The sequence below is a fragment of the Trachemys scripta genome, chromosome 7 (genome assembly GCF_013100865.1).
Source record: "Trachemys scripta elegans isolate TJP31775 chromosome 7, CAS_Tse_1.0, whole genome shotgun sequence".
NCBI lineage: Eukaryota > Metazoa > Chordata > Testudines > Emydidae > Trachemys > Trachemys scripta.
Window position 1 is genome coordinate 32,875,699 of NC_048304.1, and position 10,301 is coordinate 32,885,999.

Consider the following 10,301-nt stretch of genomic DNA (forward strand, 5'->3'; position numbering starts at 1 on the left):
CGGCCCCGCATGTCCCGATTTTCCCGGACATGTCCGGCTTTTTGGGATTTCCCTCCGGACGGGGATTTGAAGCCCAAAAAACTGGACGTGTCCGGGAAAATCCGGACGTATGGTAACCCTAATTATGGCCAAATAGTGATAACATCATAGTTAAGGCTAAGATTTTGTCAAGGAAATTTTTAGTAAAAGTCACAGACAGGTCACGGGCAATACACAAAAATTCACTATTTTTACTAAAAATAACCCTGACAAAATGGGGAGTGGGGGGGGTCCAGCACCCACCACTGCTACAACTCACAGCGGCTGGGAGCTGCGGGCCCCCACTGCCCGTGGAGGCTCGGAGCTCCAGGACTGGTGAGTGGGAGCTCCGGAGGCCGCCTATGGTGACTCAGATCTGTGGAGACCCCCTGCTGTAGCTCAGATCTCTGGCTGTCTGGAGCTCTGGGCACGCACCTGGGAGCTGCAAGGCCCCCCATTGCCCATGGGGGCTGGGAGCTGTGTGTGTGTGGGGGGTCCCCTGACACCGCTTGGAGCTTCAGGGCCCCGGCAGCTGAGAGCTCTGGTGCCCTCGCTGGCTGATAGCTCCAGCCCCATGGCCCTGGGGCTGAAGCAGAAAATGTCACGGAGGTCTCTGGAAATCACAGATTTTGTGACATAATCGTAGCCTTAATCATAGTTTGTGCTTCTCTGACTGACCAGAAGGAAATGACATCATGGGTGAATACTTATGATATCATCACCTGTGCCTCTCTGATTGGCCAGAAGGTGATGACAGCACAGCTCTCCCTCCCCAGCCAGATACACCCCAAATGATGGAGTAAGTTCAGGGGATCACCAAGCCACTATTCCCTAGGGTGGGGGGCATGTTGCAAGCACAGAGCCTTAATCCAGCTCCTGGCCCCTTACAGCTGCAGTGTCTCACTCACACTGGATGGCTCTTAAGCGCGGGAAGGTCGGGGAGCCCCCAGCCCCCACCTCGAAGACGTTCTTCCTCTTGTCCAGCCCGGGAGAGGCCTGCACCGTGATGCGGTGTTTGAAATCTAGGAGGCAGGGAGAACGAGATGGGTGAGAACAGTCCCCTGCCCCTCCCCCGTAGTCACCACCTCCAAAAGATCACTGCACCCCACTGTACTGGGGTCAGGGCCGGATTCTGATCTCAGCTCCCCAGGGTCAATCCAGAGTCACTCCCTGACTGCAATGGGGTCAGGGCTGGATTCTGATCTCAACTCCCCAGAAGGTTTCCACACTGGTGTCTGCCCGGACACTCCAGATTTACACCGGGTGTCTCCGTTAGCAGCATTACCCGCACCCGCCCCTGCTGGGAAAGAAGAGTAAACAAGGTAATTAGCTTTGAGTAACCACAGCCTGGAGCCCTCCATACTCCCAGCCAAAGCCCAGAGTGGGGCGTGGCCTGGGCACATGGCCATGGAGGGGAGCAGGGTGGCAGAGGGAGAAATGGGGACTCAGAGCAAGGGAGGGGGAGCAGCCCTCCTGCTATGAGCCCTGGGTTGCCCTAGCCCTCAGCCCTGCTAGTGCCCCCAATCCCAACCCATAGTCCCCTGCCATCCCAGCCCTGGGCTCCCTCCAGCTCTCCCGATGCGTCCCAACCCGCAGCCCCCAGGCCTGTACCGAGGGGCATGCTGATCCTCTCGCTGTCCCGCCCCTTGAGCTTGTTCCTCTTGAAAGTGCCCTTCCTGCGCTTCACATTGGGGGGCTCCTTGTTCATCTGCTGGATGAGCAGTGTGAGCTCCCGCTCAAACACCTCCAGCTCCCACTGCGCCAGCTGGTGCTCCCGCTGCCGCAGGAACTCCTCGTGGGACTTCTGCTCCAGCGCCGCCCGCTGCAGCTCCTCCTCCCGGCTCAGCAGCTCCTGCCGTGGGGTGAGGATGGGGTCACCGTGCCGCTGGGGGGAGGGCAGGGGGCTCACGCTTCACTGCCAGCACTGACCGCAGTGCCCCTGGGCACCATTAGGGGGCACGAGGGAGCAGGGAAGGGGCGCTGTGCTGCAGGGAGGGGGGCAGGAGTGGACTTGGCATGGGGTGCTGTGCTGGAGGGGGGCTTAGAGGGAAATGGGAATGCCAGGCTGTGGGGAACAGTCAGGGGGCTCAGTGGGGAGGCTCAGTAAGGAGTAGGAGCCAAGGCTGTGGGGGCTGAGTGGGAAGTGGGGGGGCGGCTCAGTGGGAGGGGGGGCCTCAGTAGGGTGGGGGGGCTGGGCTTTGGGGACTCAGTAGGGAGTGGGGGGGCTGGGCTGGGGGGGGGGAGTGCAAAGGGGGGGGGGGGGGGGGGGGGGGTGGGTTGCAGAGGTTCAGTGGGGAGTGTGGGGCCTGAGTAGGGAGTGGGGGACTGGACTGTGGGGGTTGAGGGGAGGCCAGGCTGTGGGGACTCAGTGGGGAGCAGGAGGCTGGGCTGAAGGGGGCATAGGGGAGCGGTACCTTTTCCTTGGCTCGGAGCTCATCGAACATGCCCTGGATCTCCAGCTTCCAGTCATCTTGCATGGAGTGGAAGGAGTCCTGGGGCATCTCCTCCAGCACCTGGGCCTCCAGTGCCGTCAGCTGGGCCAGGATGGAGTCGAAGCTGGGCCGCCCATGGGGGTCCTGGTCCCAGCACTCTGGGGGAGGGGGGGAGGTGGAGAAACAGGACATGTCAGGGTCTGTCTCATCCAGCAGAGGTGGGGCAAACTCTGCCTCGCTCACACTCTGCCCAGCCACCCAGGATCTGGCCCTGGTGAGACACAGGTCCTGCTGTCTCTCTACTCACTAGGCCCCACACCCCTCCCAGAGCTGGGATAGAACCCAGGAGTCCTGATTCCCTCCCTGCCCTTACCTGCCATGAGCTGGGCGAAGGGCTGGGGGCAGGTGGAGGGGATAGGCAGCGTCAGCTTGTTGACGGCGACGCCGTAGGCCACAGCCAGCCCATCGATGCCGCGGTACGGGACTTCCCCAGTCAGCAGCTCCCACAGCAGCACACCATAGCTAGGAGGGAGAGAGTGTTAGTAGAGATGAGAGGAGACCATCCCCAGCATCCCTCATCCCCGTGGTAACCCAAGGAGGGGCAGGAAAGAGGGAAATGGGCATTAGACTCCCTCCCCCCACAGTACTAGGATGGAATCCAGGCATCCTGCCTCCAAGCCTCCTTGGCTCCAACCCACTAGACCCCCTTTCCCCTCCCAGAGCTGGGATGGAACCCAGGCATCCTGGCTGGCCTGTGAGTGCTCACCTCCAGACGTCGCTGCCCTTGGAGAAGGTGGAAGCCTTGATGACCTCGGGTGCCATCCAGGCGTAGGTGCCAGCTGCGCTCATCTTGGTGGTGCGGTGCCACTCTCGCGCCAGCCCGAAGTCTGTGATCTTCAGCGTCTTCCCATTCATGTCCTCCTCTTCAATACGCTGGGACAGCAGGACTTGGGGGGTGAGGGAGACAGGGGTCAGTGCCCCTGCAGGGGAAAGGCGCCATGTCCCACATATCGGAGCCCACACCTCTTAAAGGGGACAGGCCCCAAGGCCTCCCAGCCATGGCTGATGTGCTGTTTACAGCACGTTTCCTGTTGTTGTAGAGACATAAGCTCTTATATTAGAGGCCTGGTATCACTTCCCCTTTCCCAGGGCTCATGGGCTAGTTCATGCTGAGGCAGGTGCCAGTGGGGACGGATCACCGGCAGCTGCTCCTTGGCAAAGCTGGCTCAAGAGCATTTCACAACAGGGGAAACTGAGGCAGGGAGGAGGGACCTGGGCAAACTCTGCGCAGAGTCTCAGTAGCAAAGCCGGGGATAGAACTCACGAGCCCCAACTCCCAGCCCCCCTGCTCTAACCACTAGCCCGCACTCGCCTCCCAGAATTGGAGAGAGAACCCAGGAGTCCTGGCGTCCAGCTCCGCCCAGCTGGGCTCTGTAGCCCCATGACCCGTAGGCGAAAGAGAAACATTCCCTGGGACTGTGCTGCACTAAGCGGCCCATTGTGCACGGCTGGCTGGAGAATTAGTGCTTTGTCTTTTGCCCCTGCCAGTCCATCCCCCCTGCAATGCTGCAGCCACACTCCCAGCGCTGCCCCCGCCAGCTCCCCTCCAGCTGCAGCCACACCCCTAGCGCTGCCCCTGGCCATTTGCCCCATCACTGCCCCCTGCCAGCTCTCCCCCAAGCTATAGCCACACCCCCAGCACGGCCCCGCCAGCTCCCCCAGCGCTACAGCCACACCCCCAGCGCTGCTCCTGCCAGTCCCCCCTCCAAGCTTCAGCCTCACCCCCAGCACAGCCCCGCCAGCTCCCCCGAGCTACAGCCACACCCCAGCGCTGCTCCCGCCAGTCCCCTCCCGAGCTACAACCACACCCCAGCGCTGCTCCCGCCAGTCCCTCCCCAGAGCTACAGCCACACCCCAGCGCTGCTCCCACCAGTCCCTCCCCAGAGCTACAGCCACACCCCAGCGCTGCTCCCGCCAGTCCCCCCTGAGCTACAGCCACACCCCAGCACTGCTCCCGCCAGTCCCTCCCCAGAACTACAACCACACCACAGCGCTGCTCCCCACCAGCTCCCCAACGCTACAGCCACACCCCCCCCACCGCTGCAGCCACTCCCCCCCCCCTTCCTTTCTCTCCAGTACAGCCATCTGCCATGGGCACCCTCCAGGAGGGAGGGGGAGGAACAAGATTGGGGTCCCTTTCCCAGGCACCAGAGCACAGCTGGAATCCCCCCCCCCCCTGCCTTGAGTCCCTCCCCTTTTCACCTCTGCCATCCCCTCTCCTGGGTCCTCTGCACTTACACTCCCTCCCCGTCTGCTGTTTTCTCTCTTCTCCCCCCACCATTGCCAGCTGAGGGGGGCAGGAAACCAGGGCAGGAAGCTGCCGGAAGGAAGCTGAGAAGGGAGGCCCTGGGCCAGGCCAGGCGCTCCCACAGCTGGGGGCCGGGGGGACGGCTGGACAACAGCTCCAACCGCCCCCTGTCAGCAGCCCCCCATACTCCCTCCCCCACCCTAGGGGCCCCCATATCACAGCCCCCACTGTCCCATCCCACACCCCCTCTGCTCTCCAGACCACAGCCCCCAATGCCCACCACAGCCCCCCATTCAATGCCCTTCCCCCAGCCTGCATCCCCCAATAATCCCTCCCCCACTGCAGTCCACCAATAGCCCCCACCCCACAGCCACCCCAATAACTCCTCCCCTCCCCCACAGCCCCAATTTTATCCCTCTTCCCCATGCTGTGACCTCCCCCCATTGGATCCTGCCATGCTGCAGTGCTCTATATCCCCACCACAGCCCCCCAATACTCCTCTCCCCAACCTAGTGTCTCTTCCTCATACTGTGGCCTTCCCTCCCCAGTCCCTCTCAGCCACCCCAAAACCAGACCCCTGCCCAAGCAGTGTCCTCCCTCCCCGTGTCCCCCAAAGCCTATACGCCCCTCGGGCAGGCCAGGACTCCATTAAAGGGAGTTCCTCACTGTGTGGGGGCAGGATAGGCAGCACTGCCCTCCTCCAAACACCGCCCCAGCTACAGGCACCTCCAGTGGAGCCGGTTCCAGAGCTAGTTGGGCAGACAGGAACCAGTCTAATTTAGAAAGACAGGAAATGGGCAGGGTGGGGGAGGGGCTCAGCCTGTGGACACGACCCCCGACCCCCGCAGCCATATCAGAATGGGTCATAGAGACTGACACATTCCCCTCCCCCCCAGTGTGGGCTAATGACTGCACCCACCACCAACCACACTGATTTCAGCTCTGGGAGGGGAGTGGAAGCTAGCGGTTAGAGCAGTGGGGGTTGGGCGTCAGGACTCTTGGGTTCTATTGCTGGCTCTGCCTCTGACCTTGGGTAAGTCCCTTTCCTTCCCCAGTGCCTCAGTTTCCCCTCCCACCCTTTAGTCAATTCAAACTGTGCGCTCTTAGGGGCAGAGATTCTCTCATTCTGGAAATGTGCAGTGCCTGGCCCAACAGGACCTCAATCTCAGTTGGGGGTTTGTGCAGTGTCTGGCCCCACAGGGCCCTGATCTCAATTGGGGTGGGAGTCAGGGTCTGTGTGGAGTCCAGCCCCATGGGGCGCTGATCTCAGTTGGGGGGCTCGTGATCTGTATAGCATCAAGCCTCCGAGGGTCCCAATCTCAGCCTGCTCCCCAATGCTGCCCTCTCCCAGTCCCTGAGGAAGGCCACCCCTGCCTTGGGGGTTGGCTGCAGCCACAGAAAGGGGAGGGAACCTGGGGATTCAGCCTGGGAGGGGCCATTTGTACAGAGCCAGCTGTGAGCCTGTGCCTCCCACCAGGCACAAACACAAGGGGCAGCTGGCATGTGTCCCTGTGCCCTCCTGCCAGCATGTGTCTAGTCCCCCTCAGTCTTGCCACCCCACCCCCTGCCCTGTGACCCTTTCTAGCCCCAGCTGCCCACCCCAGCTCCTCCCAGTGCTGCAGGAGTACTGATCCAGGCACCACACAAGCCACAGCCCCCGCCTGCCCACCCCCTGCACCAGGGCATGCTGGGAACTCAATGGTGGCCTAGTCCAAGGGACTGCCAGCCAATCAGCTCCTTAGGAGCCAGTGGGATCCTAACAGGGACAGGGTCAACTAGGGCAAAAGTCATGACCCCAACCTTCCACTTAACCAGTTCATTATTTATTAGGTAGGAACAGGGATAGAACCCAGGAGTCCTGGCTTCTAACCCCACCCCTGCTCTTACCACTAGGTCCCACTCCCCTCCCACAGCTGGGGACAGACTCTCAGCCTCCCCTGCTCTAACCATTCACCTCCACTCCTCCTAATCAAGCTCAGTCTGGCCCCAGGCTCCCTCACCGTTCAAGCCTCTAAGGGGACGTCTACACTGTGATGACAAACCCGCAGCACCGAGTCTGAGCCTGGCTCTGCTTACCTAGCTTGGGTTGCGGGGCTGTAAAATTGCAGTGTAGATGTTTGGGCTCAGGCTGGAGACCAGGCTCTGAGACCCTGGCGAGCCCAAGTCAGCTGAGCTAGACCAGCTGTGGCTGTGCAGTGGTCTTTTATCCCAGTGTAGACATGCCCTAACACTCCTGGTATCTCATTCAATCCAATGGAACCCCCGAGCCAGCAAGTCCCGGACCCTGGGGCTAGATCGGAGCCAGTGCCCCTGGGAGGGCCAAAACCTGAATCCCATTCCCTGCCCCCTGCATTTTATGTACATGTTAAAAATCAAACATTTTTCTAAGGTCCCATAACTGTCATCACTTCCTGCTGCCCAGGGTCAGTGAGGTCAGAACTCAGATGCACCAGCTGAGCTGTGTGAGAGGTGCAGGGAGGGGGGCAGGGCTGGGATAGCAGGAGGCTGCAGGTTGGGATTGAGGTACACTAGTGGACTGCAGGCAGAGGCAGATTAGGGGTTTGTGGGGCCCTGGGCCAAAGCAAGTGGAGGGCCCTCCCCACCCCTTCTGCCTGCAGTCTCCCTACCCCCTCCCAGCGCTCCTGCCAGGGAAATGGGGTTGGGGTGTGGGGGCTTGCCCTGCCCCCCCTTCCAGCACTCTTGCTGGGGAGCAGGGTTGGGATGCAGGGGCTTTCCCTGGCAGGAGCGCCAGGCAGGCAGAGTTAGTCAGGGCACAGGGTGCCCATTTTTCCAGGGGCCACCCAACTGACCAGGGCCCCTGGGCACAGGCCCCATTGGCCAAATGGATATTCTGCCACTACCTGCAGGTCGGGTTTGAGGGACACCAATGGAGCTAGAGGGATCCCATGGGACAGTGTGACTGCAGAGTGACACTCACTGTTGTTGGACTTGAGGTCGCGGTGGATGACAGGTACGATGGCCCCGCAGTGCAGGTACTGCATGCCCCTGGCAATCTGTACCGCCCAGTCCACCAGCACATGGGGAGGGATCCTGCGCCCGGCCAGGGCGCGGCTGAGTGGGCCCCCAGCCGCATACTCCATCACCAGGCACAGGTTGGGCTCCTGCAGGCAGACGGCCTTGAGGGTGATGATGTTGGGGTGGCGCAGCATGGCGAAGAGCCGGGCCTCCTGGCGCACACTCTCCGCTGTGGCACTGATGTCTTCATCCGGGTCCTGGCGCGCCGCCTTCACCGCTACCAGCTCGCCCTTCCAGCTGCCACGGTACACCTTGCCGAAGCCCCCCACCCCAATCACCTCCTCCAGCCGCAGCTCCCGGAAGTCGGCGTGAACTGGAGCCTCGCCATAGCCGACGGGCTGCAAGGAGACGTAGCTGGAGGGGAAGATGCCCACCTGGCTCCGCACTCGGCCTGCCCACCAGCCCTCATCACCAGACACAGTGGCATCCCATGACAGCACCTCCACGCGGTCCCCCTGGCGCAGGCTGAGCTCATCGCTGCTTGCCGCCTCGTAGTCGAAGAGCGCTGTCCACACCGGGTTGGTGTAGGCCGCCCCGCCACTCCGCTCCGGCCCCCATGCGCCCTTCCGCAGCAGGTTCTTCAATGGCTCCATCCTGGGTCAGAGGCTGGGGGCAGCCTCTAGTGGGACCCTGCCCAGATGTGGCCCTTCACGGCATGGGCATCTTCCCAGAGAGGTGTTGCAAGGCCAGGCTGGGGGTCCCGGCTCACAGGGGTCTCACGGGAGAAGGGTGGTTATGGGGCTGGGAAACCCACCCACTTACAGGAGTCCCCTTCCATCTGGGAACCAGGATCAGCTCCTACAGTTTAATCCCCCTCTTGCTGGGGCAGATTCATCCCAGTTACAATCTATTCCCCCTGCCAGGGGCCAGGATGATCCCTGGCAGTCTATTCCCCCTTCCCTCTCCGGGGGACACAGACTTGTTCTCTCTGATCTATTCCCCCTCACAAGGGGTGGGATCACCCCCTACAGCCTGCTCCCCCCCCCCAGGGACCAGGTTCACCCCCTCCAGGGACCCGGATAATCCCCTATAGCCCCCCCCCCCCCCCCCCGGCGACCAGGACCCCCCTCCCCCCCCCCCCCCCCCAGGGGCTAGGATCCCCCCCCTCCGCCCTGTCCCCCCCCCACACACACAGGGGCCAGTATCGCCCCCTACAGCCTGTCCCCTCTCCCAGGGCCGCCCCCTACAGCCTATCCCCCCAGGGCTACAGAAGTGCCCCTCTGCCTGCAGGGTCCTGCACTCCGATCAAGCTACGGCCCCGGCGATCTCTAAGTACCCAGAGGCCCCGGCTCCCCGCGCCCTGCCGTGCCCAGACCCCGCTCCCTCCTGGCCCGGCCCGAGCTCTGTCCCAAGCCGCGGTAGAGCGAGGAGGAAATGCCTCGGCTGGAGAAGTTCCCCGGCTGGAAGCCGCCGCTCCTGGGGGCGTCTCTCCAGGATCCCGGCCGGTCCGGGCGTGGGAAATGCCTCTGCCCCTCGGTCGCTGGACACCCCCAGCACCCACAGGAAACCAGCGGGCTCCGGGCGCAAAGATCGATCGTCCGCGGCGGCGGCCCAGTCTCTCCGCCTCTCCCGGGGTGTGCTCCGGCTCCCCCAGTGCAGCGCCCGCTGGCCTGGCTCGTCCCCCCGCCCCGCACAGGCTCTGGGGTGGAGTCTGGGACCAGGAAGGCGGAGCGGGTCACATTGTTACCGGGACAAAGGAAAAGGAACAAGAGCGGAGACACAGTTCAGGAGTCCGACTAGAGTGGGGGAGGGGCTGGGAGCCAGGACGCCTGGGTTCTCTTACTAGCTCTGGGAGCGGCAGCGGAGTGAGTTAGGCCGGGGGGGGCTGTGGTAAGCTTTCTGGGTCACGGACTGTCTCAGACTGTTAGTGTGTGTATACGATAGTGCTGGACAGACTCTGACAGAGATCACGGCCCCTCTCCAACTGGCTGCTGCACAGACCTTGACTGAAATCAGGGCCATGTTGTGCTAGGCACTGTATAAACCTTAACCAAGATCGGAGCCCCCATTGCACTGGGCACTGTATGGACCTTGACCCCATACTGATAGCACTTGACTGGGACTCAGGACTCCTGGGTTCTATTTGTGATTCTGACATTGGTCTGCTGTGGGACCCTAACTGAGTCCTTTCCCTCACACTATTTAGACTGTGAGCTCTTTGGATTAGGGACTGTCACTCACGTTGTGTCTGTGCAGAAAGCTTTTGCAATTCATATAATAAATAATCATTAACTGTCAATCCTCATTGCTTCCTACTGGGGCCTGATCCTTGGGCATCACTCCATTGACTTCCCCTCAGCAAGAGGGAGAGGATGAGGGGTATAAACCCTGCTTATTCCTAACCCCACTCACTCTGACCCAGTTTTCTACCCCCAATATTCCATACAGGGCTCCTCTTTCATACTAGCCTACTACTGCAGCTAGCGAACAAAGTGACACGTGTAGCTTTGAGGATGGTGCCTGGAGGCCTGGGTGGAGTTGTTCAAGCTCCACTGACAGCCTGTAAT

The 10,301-nt window shown here is 61.7% G+C and overlaps 1 protein-coding gene across 1 annotated transcript in view; it reads right to left on the minus strand.

The window, feature by feature from the left end:
* MAP3K11 (mitogen-activated protein kinase kinase kinase 11) overlaps positions 1-8,823 on the minus strand; it is a 14,065-nt gene extending 5,242 nt beyond the window's left edge. The window contains exons 1-6 of the mRNA XM_034776798.1: positions 7,697-8,823; positions 3,217-3,397; positions 2,824-2,972; positions 2,433-2,608; positions 1,630-1,870; positions 927-1,040 (exon numbers count right to left, since the gene is read on the minus strand). Of these exons, the coding sequence (XP_034632689.1) occupies positions 927-1,040; positions 1,630-1,870; positions 2,433-2,608; positions 2,824-2,972; positions 3,217-3,397; positions 7,697-8,387 (1,552 nt within the window). The 5' untranslated portion in view covers positions 8,388-8,823. The remainder of the gene's footprint in view (positions 1-926; positions 1,041-1,629; positions 1,871-2,432; positions 2,609-2,823; positions 2,973-3,216; positions 3,398-7,696) is intronic.
* Between the last annotated feature and the right edge of the window lie 1,478 nt (positions 8,824-10,301).